We start from the raw sequence: 13,622 nt of genomic DNA on the forward strand, positions 1-13,622 counted from the left end.
GCCAGCGCGGCACGGAGCGAAGGCACGGAGCGAGTCTGAGCTGGTGCGCGCCGTCGGAGAAGGGAGAAAGAAAGAAAGAAAGAAAGAAAGAAAGAAAGAAAGAAAGAAAGAAAGAAAGAAAGAAAGAAAGAAAGAAAGAAAGAAAGAAAGAAAGAAAGAAAGAAAGAGAAAGAAAGAAAGAAGCAATCAGAAAGGAAGGGAGGAAAGAAAGAAAGAAGCAGGAAGGAAAGAAAGGGAGGAAGCAAAGAAGAAAGGAGGGAAGGAAGAAGCAAGCCGGCAGAAAGGAAAGAAAGAAGCAGAAAGGAAGGAAGGAAAGAAGAAAGAAAAGGAGGGTCGAGACTGCGGGCCGATGGGTCTCCCACCGTGGATCCCCCTCCTCGCTCTCTTCTGCGCCCTGCGCTTGGCGACCGGACAGAGACACACGGTTTTCTGGAACAGCACCAACCCCAAGTGAGTTCGCGTGTACTTTTTTTGGGGGGGGCTGCTCTGTGAGAGATGGGGAGGGGGCGCAGGGCAGCCTCTAGTCTCGGAGGGGCAGTGACTCCCCACCTCCCACCCTTTTCAAGCCCCCCATTAGGCGCCCTCCAGGCTGGCTCCTGCGCGCAATGGAGAGAGAGGCGCGCGCGGGGCGCCATGGAGAGAGACCCTCCGCTTAGACCCCCCCCTCTCTTCTCTCCCCCTTTCCCCCGATCGGGAAAACGGGGGTCTCCGGTTTCAGCGGAGGCCCCTCTCTGGCTTTGCCCGCGCGGCCACCCAGCTGGCTTCCAGACACACAGGATCCCCCCCTCCCCACCCAACCCTAAAAACAAGGGGAAACTTTTTGGATATACTGGCAAAATGCGTTTTTAGCTGCGCTGGGGTTCCGAAGCGAGCCCACCGCCTCAATTAAGACAGACCAGGGTAAACGACCCGGCTAGCCTTTGGATTATCCCTCCCCACTCCCCAGTTTCCTGCAAAAGGGAGAAGGGACGTTCTCCCCCTCCCTCCAAACCAGCAAACCAGACCCGCATCCCATCCCCACCCAACTGGTGCCCACTTCCAAAGTCAAACACATCCAAACTCCCTCTGTTTTTGGTGGCACCCCCAAACCGGGTCCTTTAAACCCTGGTGCCAGCTCCAAACCCCCGCCAGACTGGGAGTGTGTGCATACAAATTTGCGCGCTTGCATGCCCCTCTCCCTCTTTGGCTGATCTCTCCTTCACACCCACAACTACCCACCCTGCGTGTCTCTCTCTCTTTCTCTGCTCACTGGCATTTCACTGCTGAAAGTTAGAAAAAAAACCCAGCCAAATCTTCCTGAGCGGGACAAGCCAACTCGGTGGGCAGGAAAGACCCAGAGAGAAGGGTGGGTGGGTTACTGGGCAGGCCCCCCCCTCCTTCTCTACCTTGGCAGGGGCGAGAACTCAAAATTTGTAAACAACCAGTGTGTAGGCCTCTCTTGGCACCTGGCCCATACCTGAGAACAGTCACGCTGGCGTGAATCAGAAGGCAGCCTTGCTAGGAAAGCAGTGGGCAGTGCCCGTTGTTATTGTGGTTATCATTATTATTATTATTATTACTATTATTACATTTACCTGCCACCTCTGGCTCTTTGAGACGGCTCCTGGTCGCGCCTCCTTGCCCTTCCTAGCAACCCCTTCTCTGCCATCTCTTGCCCCCTCCCTCCCCCAAAAAACACCTTTCAAATATCCTTTTTAAAGCTAGCAGTCAAAAACTCCTTTCGAACCAGCTCCCGTGCGGTTCCCTTTGAAAGAGCAGCTTTCAAGTGGCGGGGAGTTCCATGGGCTTTCTTTCTCTTCCCGAGGTCATTCTGCGGCCCGGCAACATCTGCAAACCTGCCTCCGAGCCAGGCGGGGTTACCTCTGCTTACCTGGGGTGGGGTGGGGGGGGTTAGGACCCGGTTAAAACTTGGGGTGGGGGAGGTTAGGACTATGTGGGGGAAGGGATTTAGTTTTGGGGGATCAAGGCAGAAAGAAGGAGAGAGGTCGTTGCCTTCCTCTGGAGGTGCTTTGGTTTTGGGGTGATGCAACTGGGTGTGTCCCGGCGGGCCTGTGGAGGCGTGCCTCCTGAGCATAAGGCAAGCGCAAGGTTTCCCTTCTGGAGGTGTGGGCTGTTTGCGGAGGTCTGTGGCACTGGGAGGGTTAAACCATCTTGTTTTCCCAGAGATTGTTTGGCTTCGGAGACACACCGGGGGCAGCTGCTTCCTGTTGTGTGAGACTCAAGGTTGGGGGCTCTCCAGGTGGTCTCCCTCCCTCCCTCCTCTCCTTCTTCCCCAGTTTGTCCAGGTCCCTCTTCCCTGGTTGTTTTTCTTTGCAACCAGACATATATTTATATATTTTGGGATATTTTTATTCTTCCCCTCCTCCATTTCTGCCTGTTTTCCCTCCGGCTGAAATTCTCAGCAGGCCGCCAGATGTCAGGACTACATAAGCCCTGCTCCTCTGCCATTGAGGGTAGGCAGGGAGGTGAAGGCACTGGACGATTGATTGATTTGCTCCCTCTATTTGCCACTCATCGATCGGGTGACTCTGGAGTAAGCGAGGAACTAGGGGTTCGAATCCTTCCTCCGCTCCAGAAAGCTGAATTGGTGATTTGGAACCGGCCTACCTCTCAGGGATGTTGTGTGTGTGTGTTTGGGGGGGAAACTGGTGGAAGGAACGTTGAACAGAATATCAAGAGTTAGAAGGGACCTTGGAGGTCTTCTAGTCCAACCCCTGCTCAGGCAGGAGACCTGGTACCATTCCAGACAAAGGGCTGTCCAGTTGCTTCTTTTTAAAAAAAAAACAGTGATGGGGAAGGAAGGAAGGAAGGAAGGAAGGAAGGAAGGAAGGAAGGAAGGAAGGAAGGAAGGAAGAATAACAGAGCTGGAAGGGACCTTGGAGGTCTTCTAGTCCAGCCCCCTGCTCAAGCAGGAAACCTTATGCCATTCTGGATAAGTTGTTGTCTAATCTATTCTTGAAAACTGCCAGTGATGGGAAGGAAGGAAGGAAGGAAGGAAGGAAGGGAAGGACGCATAGTAGAATAAGAGAATAACAGAGTTGGAAGGGACCTTGGAGGTCTTCTAGTCCAACCCCTGCTGAAGCAGGAAACTTTCTGGATAAGTTGTTGTCTAAACTCTTCTTGAAAACTGCCAGTGATGGGAAGGAAGGAAGGAAGGAAGGAAGGAAGGAAGGAAGGAAGGAAGGAAGGAAGGAAGGAAGGACGCATAGCAGAATAAGAGAATAACAGAGTTGGAAGGGACCTGGGAGGTCTTCTAGTCCAATCCCCTGCTGAAGCAGCAGACCCTCTACCCTTCCAGACAAATAGCTTTTCCAATCTCTTCTTGAAAGTCTCCAGTGATGGAGTACCCACAAGGTCTAGTGGCAAGCTGTTCCACTGATTAATTGTTCTAACTGTCAGGAAGTTTCTCCTCAGTTCTAAGTTGCTTCTCTCCTTGATTAGTTTCCACCCATTGCTCCTTGTCCTGCACTCAGGTGCTCTTGGGTATAGCTTGACTCCCTCTTCTTTGGGGCAGCCCCTGAGATATTGGAACAATGCTATCATGTCTCCCCTAGTCCTTCTTTTCATCAAACTGGACATACCCAGTTCCTGCAACCGTTCTTCATATGTTTTAGCCTCCATTCTCCTAAATCCACTTTCATCTCCTGCCTGCATCTCCCAAACGAAGGAAGACCTTCTTTTGAAACGGTATAGGGTTTCCTGCCTAGGCAGGGGGTTGGACTAGATGACCTCCAAGGCCCCTTGTCCCAGCCCTGCGATTCTATAATCTCTCGCCCTCGTGGTGCGCCTTCCTTCCCCGCTCGGAGAATCGAGGGAGGAAGATGGATCCTCCCCTTGAAGGGGCACTCTACCTCTTGGTCAGAGGGCAGAAAAATCAGACGAGAGCCACCCCACCCCACCCCACCCCAGAGACCTCTCCAGAATGCTACTGCCACAACGATGTTGCCTCTCTCTCTCTCCCACCCCCCCATCAAACCTTAGAAGGCACTCTGCATGTGCTCAGAAGCTCCCTTGCCTTTTCTCTCTGTCTCAGCTTTGGAAAGACCGAAAATGAGGGAGGGTCTCTCGCCTTTGTAGAGTAGAAGTCGGGCACCACCAGAATCACCCCCCTCCCTCCGTCCTTCGCCCTCCTTTTTATTTATTTTTTAAAAAGGCTGAACTTTGGATCCACATTGCACAGATTCAACCAGGTGGAAAATGTTGGCAAGGCCAGAGGGGGGGGAAAGTTAATATGGGGCGAGGCCCAGGCCGGTCAGCCAAGTCCTCTTTTCCCAGGGCAAGCGTCCTGCTGGCCTGGGGCCTCTTCCTTCCCGCCAGCCTTGGTCAGCGGCCAAGGGACGGCGCCAGGGTTATCCGGGGCAGGAAGCCTCTCTCTCTCTCTGTTTTTTTCCCCGGGATAAAAAACATCTTGCAAAGTTTTTCCTCTTTTCTAAGTTGTTTGGTCAAGCAGTGGCTGATGACAACTGCGGGGAGAAACAGAGGGAGGGGGTTGTGTTTTTAAGATTGGCAGGGGGGAGGAAAAAAAACACACACACACAAGGCAGTCATTTGTGGGTGATTCGAATCCGGGCCTGGTCGGGACGGAGCCAGATGTGGAGACGTTAGGCGCAAAGCACTTTTTCCAACTCACCCTCCCTCCAAATGTTTAATTCTTATATTCTTTACACACATCAATGCGTGAACGGTATGTTGTTATCTGGGTATTGTACATATAAACATGGGTCCTAAATATTACATTTCATTTCCCTGGCTTCATATTATTTATATATTCTTTTTTTTAATCATCACCCTTCGTTACTAGGCTATAAAAAAGAAACGCTTTTTCCAACTCTTTTTCCCCCATCAAATTTTTTTTTTTTAATATTCTTTGCACACCTCAATCGGTGTGTTATCTGGTATTATATTATACATCCCAGTACATATAAACATACTCTTACGACTCCTAAATATTATATTTCGTTTCCCTGATCTCGTATTCTTTATATATTCTTTTTTTTTATCATCACCCTTCGTTACTAAACTTTTCCTCTGTCTTTTTCTTATCGTGAATAACAAAAGAGGTGAGAATCACGTCTTTTGAATATTATACTGATATGAAAGGGGGAGGAAAATAAAAGTTAAAATAGGGATTGAAAAATAGAGGGGGGGGGAAATAGCAATTCTATATCAATATGCTAAGATATACAAAAGATAGAAGGGGGGGAAAAAGACACTTTTTCCCAGCTCTTGGTTGAGTTTCTTTGCAGCCAAGCGTGGTTTAATTTTGAGGCACGCACACAAGCGCACACCGTCGTATCTCAAGGCAGCCCCCTCCCCGTTTCAGACCTGGCATTCCCCCTTGCCCATTTAATTTAACCCACCCTCTTTTTCCTGATCCCTCCCTCCTCCCCCCCCAAAACGCCACCTCCTAAATTCAACCAGGATTTCACTCTCTGTTTCTTCGTGGCCCAAAATACTTTTCCAGATGTTTAGAAAGACGAAAGACGCAGGGGAACATCTGCAGGACATCTGGAGATGCGCTGGGTTGGCTGCCCAGCACTGGTGATCGTTCTTTTTGTTTTTATCCATCCTTGGTTCAGGCAACACACACACACACACACGAAATATTTTATTTTTATACATACCAGCAAATATTAAACGAAGTGCGCTCAGATGCTGAAATACACCATGTCAATTCATTGGAGAGAGCGGAAAGGAAAGGTAGGGGTAAGGAGAAAGAGAGGAGAGGGGCAGATAGAAGGGAGAGGAAAAGAAGGAGAGAGGAAGGGGAAGTAGAGAAGAGAGGGATGGCAGAGGGAAGAAAGAAGGTAGGGAGGAGAATAGGAGCAGTAGGAGAGAAAGAAGGAGAGGAGAGAGGAAGAGGAAGTAGAGAAGAGAGGGATGGCAGAGGGAAGAAAGAAGGTAGGGAGGAGAATAGGAGAAGTAGGAGAGAACGAAGAAGAGGAGAGAGGAGAAGGAAATAGAGAAGAGAGGGATGGCAGAGGGAAGAAAGGAGGTAGGGAGAATAGAAGGGAGAGAAGAAAGAGAGAAAGAAGGAGTGGAAAGAGGAGAGAGGAAGGGGAAGTAGAGAAGAGAGGAATGGCAGAGGGAAGAAAGGAGGTAGGGAGAATAGAAGGGAGAGAAGAAAGAGAGAAAGAAGGAGTGGAAAGAGGAGAGAGGAAGGGGAAGTAGAGAAGAGAGGGATGGCAGAGGGAAGAAAGGAAGTAGGGAGGAGGAGAGAGGGAGAGGAGAGAGGCGAAGTAGGGTGTATTGAAAGCCGAAGAGCAAATGACAGCTCTTTTGGATTGAGGGAATGATATAATAACGGACAATACCCAAAAAAAAAAACATATTATTCAGACGTAATGGTACACTTGGGCTTATATGTATGAAATTAAAATAAAACAAAACAACTTTTTCAAACAAACCCAAAACACACACACACACATAAAAACACACCCATCCCAGCTCAGCTTTTCACCTTTTGCTGCGTTGGCTTTTCGACTTCCAAAAACCTTTCATTTTTATTTTCTTTGTGTCTGTGTGTGTCTGTGTGTCTCCCTCTCCAACTCGGCCACCAATTGCCCACCATCCTGGGTGATCTTTGCAAATAGGGGTCAGATCGTGGTTGGTGGGAACCCCCAGGGCAGGGAGGGCGGCAGGTGAGGAGGGGAAGGGCGAAGTGGGGGGAGCCTCTCAACCACCTGTATCTCTCTCTCTCTCTCTCACCCTTTGGAGGGGAGGATGCTAAACGTGGTTTATTGCTCTGCCAAGGATCGGCCCGGGCGTGGCCCCGTCCAACCGGTTTTGGGAGAAGTCTGTTCCTTCGTTCTTCCCAGCTGCGTGGGGAAGCAGCTAAACCTTTAATAACTAACTTCGCCTTTGGAATGTGGATCCTCGGGAGACCGGGATATGCTGGCTTAAAAGATCATTGTTTTCTTTAAAATCATCAACCTTCTTCTCCAGCCAAAACAAACCAGGATTTATCCCTTACAAGGACAATGTCCCACGGGAAGCCGTGTTTCGTGGTTTACCTTTTTTTAACCCCTTGCAAGGTTTTTCCATGGGGCCGAGGTTTTCGCTTAGGGGACTGTTGCGAGAGCAGTGTTTTCCCCTTGTTCATTGAGTGGCGCCTGGATTTGGTTGGGTTGTGGGTTTTTTCCCCGCCCTGGTCGTTAAACGAATCGGGAAGTTGTTAAGTCATGGGACAGAAGTTGCCTTGGGGAGTGGTGGGAGCTTCATCCCTGGGAGCTTTTAGGAACAGACTGGGCAGCGGCCATTTGTCAGAAATGGTGTAGGGTCTCCTGCTTGGGCGGGAGGGAGTGGGGGTTGGACTAGATGACCTCCAAGGTCCCTTCCAACTCTGTTCATCGCTTAAATCTGTATTTCCTCCACTGATTTTGCTGGTCGGAAGCCAGATAGGATGGTTCCCAGTGGCGCTGACAGATTTAACAGATCAGCAGAGTTGGAAGGGACCTTGGAGGTCATCTAGTCCAACCTCCCCCCCCCCCCGCCCAAGCAGGAAACCCTACACCATTTCTGACAAGTGGCCCTTGCAATCTCTTCTCCAAAGCCTCCAAGTGCCTGCCTTTTGATCGTGGAGATGCTGTGGCTGATAGGAGCTGTAGTCTTTCCATAACGTTTTCACGCCCCCTCCCCTCCCTAATTCCAAGACACGCTTGATTAAAAAAAAAAGAAAGAAGTGTTTAATTTCCGTTTATTGGATTTGCGAAGCCGCTTGTTGGAAAACGACACGATTAAAAAGAGATTAAATTAAACCAGCAACGAAGAAACGACGGTAATGCCAGCCGAACGCATTTAAATTTCCAGGGCACTGAAGATGCGACTAGCAAATTTGGGGAATTAAAAAAAATATGGTATATCTCCCCCCTCCCTGGATTTGAAATAATCCAAGCTGAGGAAGAATACCTTATAATTTAATTCTTAAATTGACTGACAGGTCTCTTCCTGGTTATTTAGCAACTGGGAGCCCTTTAGCTGTCCTTGTAGAGCCTGTTGAGAGGTCGTCCTTGACTTACGACTATATTTGGGACCAGAAATATTGCTACGTGAGCTAGTCATTAAGCGAAACTTCCACACCCTTTTTCGTTATCTTTATTCAGCAAACCACTGCGGTCCCTTAAAGGAATCGCATCGTCCTTAAACAAATCTGGCATTCCTTCCCTTGACCGTAGATTCCTTAAAGGGAGCTAGTCATTAAACGAGTCACGACCACTATCATTTTATTAAGCAAATCATTGCAGACATTAAAGGAATCACATCATCCATCATTAAGCAAGCCTGCCTTCCCTCCCTTAACTGTAGATTCCCTAAAGCGAGCTCGTCATTAAGCGAGTTGCGGCCACTATCATTATTAAGCAAATCACCGCGGACGTTAAAGGAATCACATTATCATTAAACAAATCTTCCTTCCCTACCTTGACAGTAGATTCCCTAAAGCGAGCTAGTCATTAAGCGAGTCGCGGCCACTATCGTTATTAAACCAAATCACCGCGGACATTGAAGGAATCCCATCGTTGGTCGTTAAGCAGATGTGGCTCCCCTCCTTTGACCGTAAATTCCCTAAAGCAAGCTAGTCATTAAGCGAGTCACGGCCACTATCGTTATGAAACCAAATCACCGCGGACATTAAAGGAATCCCATCGTCGGTCGTTAAGCAGATCTGGCTCCCCTCCTTTGACCGTAGATTCCCTAAAGCGAGCTCGTCATTAAACGAGCCGCTCCCGCGCCCATTATTAAGCCAATCACAGGAATCACACAGCCGTTGAGCAGATCTGGCTTCTCTTCCTTGGCTGTCGATGCGTTCCTCTCTCTCTCGGGGGAGGTCTACCTTGCAGGGTTGTTAGTAAGGATGGTTACGAAGGCGGCGAATGAAGCGTGGGGAAAAAAAGTTTTCCCGTGCTTCGCTTCTATTAACTCGCCTTTCTGTATCGGTTCTCAGGTTTCAGAAGGGGGATTACACCGTCGAGGTGCGTCTGAACGAGTACCTGGACATCATTTGTCCCCACTACGAGGATAACAGCGTCCCCGCCCACTCGATGGAGCGCTACACCTTGTACCTGGTGGAGAGGGAGGAGTATGACACCTGCAAGCCGCGTTCAAAGGAGCAAGTGCGTTGGCAGTGCAATCGGCCGGACGCGCTACACGGCCCCGAGCGGCTCTCTGAAAAATTCCAGCGCTTCACGCCGTTCACCCTCGGCAAAGAATTTCGGGAGGGCCACGAATATTATTATATCTGTAAGTCTCCTTTTTCGGGGGGAAATAAACCCCCGTAGACTAGTTTGTTTATATGTGGCAGAAGCATCCCGATTCGAATAAAATGCAAAAAATAAAATACAAGATTGGAACACTGGGATGGGGTGGAATGGAATTAGAATTAGTAGAGAAAATAAAAAATAGGGAATAGAGCATAGAACAGGAGTAAGAATTAGAATTAGAATAGAGAATAAAAAATAGAGAATAAAGAATAGAATAGAATTAGAATTAGAATAGAGAATAAAGAATAGAATAAGAGTAGAATTAATAGAGAATGGAGAATAGAGAATAAAGAATAGAATAAGAATAGAATTAGAATAGCGAATAGTAATAGAATAGAATTAGAATAAGAATAGAATTAATAGAGAATGGAGAATAGAGAAGAAAGAATAGAGAATAAGAATAAAGAATAGAATAAGAATAGAGTTAGAATAGAGAATAGAATAGAATTAGAATAAGAATAGAATTAATAGAGAATGGAGAATAGAGAATAAAGACTAGAGAATAAGAATAAAGAATAGAATAAGAATAGAATTAGAATAGAGAATAAAGAATAGAATAGAATAAGAATAGAATTAATAGAGAATGGAGAATAAAGACTAGAGAATAAGAATAAAGAATAGAATAAGAATAGAATTAGAATAGAGAATAAAGAATAGAATAGAATAAGAATAGAATTAATAGAGAATGGAGAATAGAGAATAAAGACTAGAGAATAAGAATAAAGAATAGAATTAGAATAGAATTAGAATAGAGAATAGGAATGGAGTAGAATTAGAATAGAAAATATGATTAGGATATAGAATAGAATAAATATTTAGAATAGAATAGGAATAGAATAGGGAATAGAATAAGGAATAGAATAGAATAAGAAAGAATAGAATAGAATCAGAAATAGAATAAAATAAAAAAGAATAGAAGAAAAAATAAGAATAGAACAGAACTGAAGAGTTGAAAGGGGCATTGGAGGTCTTCTAGTCCAACCCCCTGGCTCAAGCAGGAGACCCTATACCATTTCAGACAATTCCAATCTTTTCTTTAAACTATCCAGTGATGGAGAAGAGAGGGAGGGAGGGAAGGAAGGAAGGAAGAGAGAGAGAGAGAATAGCAGAATAACAGGGTTGGAAGGGACCTTGGAGGTCTTCTAGTCCAACCCCCTGCTCAGGCAGGAAACCCTATCCCATTTCAGATAAATGGTTGTCCAGTCTCTTCTTAAAAGCCTCCAGTGTTGGAGCATTCACAACTTCTGGTGGCAAGTAGTCCCACTGATTAAATCTGGCTCCAGAAACTGCAGCCGTTTCAAAATACGAATGCTCACCTCTGCACATTTCTCCTGAATGCTCAAGGCTAGAGAGAGAGAGAGGCGTATTTTAAATCCTGACGCTTTCCAATTTTCTCTGATTCTCACCAGCTGATTTTTAATATATATATATATATATATATATTCTCTGATTTTTGTAATCCGTCTCTGGCTTTTTAAAAATCTTTTTTTCCGCTCTTTTTCTCCTGGTTAGCCAAACTGATTCACCGGCACCAAGACTCCTGTCTTAAATTGAGGGTGAAGGTGATTGGTAAAAAAAGTAAGTATTTCAGCGTTTAAATATTGTTTTTCCAATTCTCGCTGTCTCTAATCACTTTTTCTAAAAGACATAATCCGTTAGGTTTACCTACAAAGAATATTTGTTTGGACCTAGGGAGAATTTACGACTTCGCCCCGTTTCATGATTCAGTCTGACTCAGGGCGGCGTGCGTACAGGTGGCCTTTGTTTAGTGGCGCCTCATTTAGCGACCGTTCAGAGTCACAACGGTGATGAAAAAGTAATTGGGCCTCCTTAAATGTATAACCTTTCATCTGTAAAGCAAAGGAAAGCCGAAAGAAAATGATAAGATGAATGTTTCACTTAGGGACTGCTTCACGGAATGATTGAGTTCCCAGTCCCTGTTTCGGTCGTTAAATGAGGACAACTTGTGTGATGATTTAGATTCTCATTTCACCCCACATTTCACCCTCTGTGGGGGGAGGTTGGGGTGGAACCATGTTACTAATTTAACAACGGTTACGCGGGAAAGGTCATGAAATGGAGCATTTCTCACTTAGTGACATAAATGTGGGGCTCAGGTGTGGTCATACGTTGAGGACCGGGGGAAAACAGAGAGAGAAGGATGTGAGGATCAAGATGGAAAGAGGAGGATTCAGGGTATCCTGATATTTGGGGGTAACTGAACTTAACGTCGTATCCTTCTTCCGTCGTAGCACTGATACCACCTGGCCACATCCCGACGCAAAAGGGGACTCTTCAATCAGGTAGGCACAGAAATGGGATTCTGGGAAATTGTGAGGCTGGGGGGGGGTGTCCTCATTTCATGGATAAATCAATAAAAATCTTTGGGGTGCATATGAGATATTTCCATGCAACCCCCCTCATTTCTCTCCTCACTGATTTCCGCAGATGATCCAGACGCCCCGATGTTGCGCAGTGTAGGGTACAATTCCTCCCCACGGCTCGGCAGCCCGCTGCCCTTCGTCGGCCTTTTGCTGTGGGTCTTCCTCTCTCGGGGCCCTTGAAGGGAATCTCGCCCTCCCCAATGAACCCCCGGATTGAGCCAAGCAGGGTGGATCCCGACTAGGTCCACGCGGCGAGCGAGACGGCAACGTGGGATCTTCAGGGTTACCAACCCTGGAACTGTCGGTAGCGCGAGGCGGAAAGAAGCTGAATGCACGCCGCAGGCGTGGTAAGGACAGCGTGCAAATCCTCTCTTGTTCTCGAGAGTGATCTCGTTGGACTCCCAGTGCGAGAAAGCAACGCGGCGAGCAGACGACGTGTCCTCCGCAGGTCGGAGACATATCCTCTGTGAATCTGAGACACCGCGGATCCTTCGAAGGTTTGAGGGACATTGTTGGACTTTTCGAGCAAACGTCGTCAGACTTTTCGAGCAAACGTCGTCGGACTTTTCGAGCAAACGTCGTCGGACTTTTCGAGCAAACGTCGTCGGACTTTTCGAGCAAACGTCGTCGGACTTTTCGAGCAAACGTCGTCGGACTTTTCCAGCAAACGTCGTCGGACTTTTCCAGCAAACGTCGTCGGACTTTTCGAGCAAACGTCGTCGGACTTTTCGAGCAAGATACAAAGATACGGGCTGCTTCCTAAACCACCCACTCCCCTCCTGGACATACGAGACCATGTGAATAGTTCGGACTTAATCGGACTTAAAACAGGCAGGACCTGAATTTGGGGAAGACACCCACCCACCCCGCGCCGCTCCCGGTGACACGGGATTTTTGTCTCGTGAGCCGTACAGGAAGGCTGTGTCCAAAGGATATCGCTTCCCGAACTCAGATCGATACTATTTATTAGAAGGAATAAAAAGGGTGACAACCCCAGCAAACATTTTTATACATATATAGGATGAATTTAGGACAGCAAAACTCGCGTTTGCTTGCTTGCTTCGGGTTTTTGAGCCAAAGGGGTGGAAAATTGTCTTTTTCGGTTTGGATGATGGATCTGTTTTTATTTGGGTAAAGGCTCAGGTTCTCATGGAGAAGAAATCTCACTCCTGTCTCCACTCGGTTAAAAACAGAGGCGTCCCCAAAAATGCCAAAGAAAGGGTTTGCTAGCATCTTGTACAGGTAGTCCTCGATTTATGACCACCACCAAGCCCAAGTTTTTTATGTCGCAACGTGAGACATTGGTTCGGCGAGTTTTGCCCTCCCCTTTTACGACCTTTTTTGCTGCAGTTGTTAAGGGAGTCATTGCCATTTTTTTAAAGCTAGTAATGGGGTTGTTGAGCAAATCTGACATCGTAAGTTCAGTCACTAAACGAACTTTCATAAGTCCAGGGCTACCTGTATATCCAACGGTGCTCAGCTGTTGAAATGTTATTACTATATTCCATTCGAACCTCGCACCTTCCGTGGTGAGGAAAACTGCCTCTGTTCATGAGGGATTCCATCTCGCTGCAAATAAGGACAGTCCTCATTTAGCGACCGCAATGGAGACCGGCAACTTGTCCGTTAAACGAAGCAGATGGTCAACAAATCCGTAACCGCTGACTATATCTCATTCCAACTTTCCTTTGGTCTGGGAAGGTTCTGAGTCCGAGAGCAGGTTACAAAATTACATTTTCAAAGTTTGTAGGACACAAAACGAGGCCGCCGCTAAATGAGGAGGACCTGTGGTGGTTTTTTTGATGTCTTTCCCAAGTAGTGAATCGTTTCTTTGAAATCTTTTGGCTGCTTAATGTTGATCAGGGAGGCGATTTTCAGATTCTTAAGAAATTATTTTTTTGTTATGCTTTTTATGGCGGGATATAATTTTTTTTATGGTTTTTTTTTTTAAAAAAGAATAAATAACACCGAACAAATTGGA

General features: G+C 46.9%; 1 protein-coding gene across 1 annotated transcript; it reads left to right on the forward strand.

The window, feature by feature from the left end:
* EFNA1 (ephrin A1) lies at positions 1 to 13,622 on the forward strand. The gene is made up of 5 exons (XM_081968283.1): positions 1 to 450; positions 8,942 to 9,237; positions 10,770 to 10,835; positions 11,510 to 11,560; positions 11,706 to 13,622. Exons 1-5 carry the CDS (start codon positions 350 to 352, stop codon positions 11,819 to 11,821), a joined length of 630 nt encoding a protein of 209 aa, XP_081824409.1. The 5' UTR covers positions 1 to 349; the 3' UTR covers positions 11,822 to 13,622.

Source organism: Natrix helvetica (genome assembly GCF_964273705.1).
Source record: "Natrix helvetica genome assembly, chromosome: 16".
NCBI classification, from domain to species: Eukaryota; Metazoa; Chordata; class Lepidosauria; order Squamata; family Natricidae; genus Natrix; species Natrix helvetica.

Excerpts from the sequence above, each read along its gene's own strand:
- EFNA1 (XM_081968283.1), top strand. The coding sequence starts at position 350 with ATGGGTCTCCCACCGTGGATCCCCCTCCTCGCTCTCTTCTGCGCCCTG. Across the intron at positions 451-8,941 it reads TGGAACAGCACCAACCCCAA|GTTTCAGAAGGGGGATTACA; the intron begins GTGAGTTCGCGT and ends ATCGGTTCTCAG. Across the intron at positions 10,836-11,509 it reads GAAGGTGATTGGTAAAAAAA|CACTGATACCACCTGGCCAC; the intron begins GTAAGTATTTCA and ends CTTCCGTCGTAG.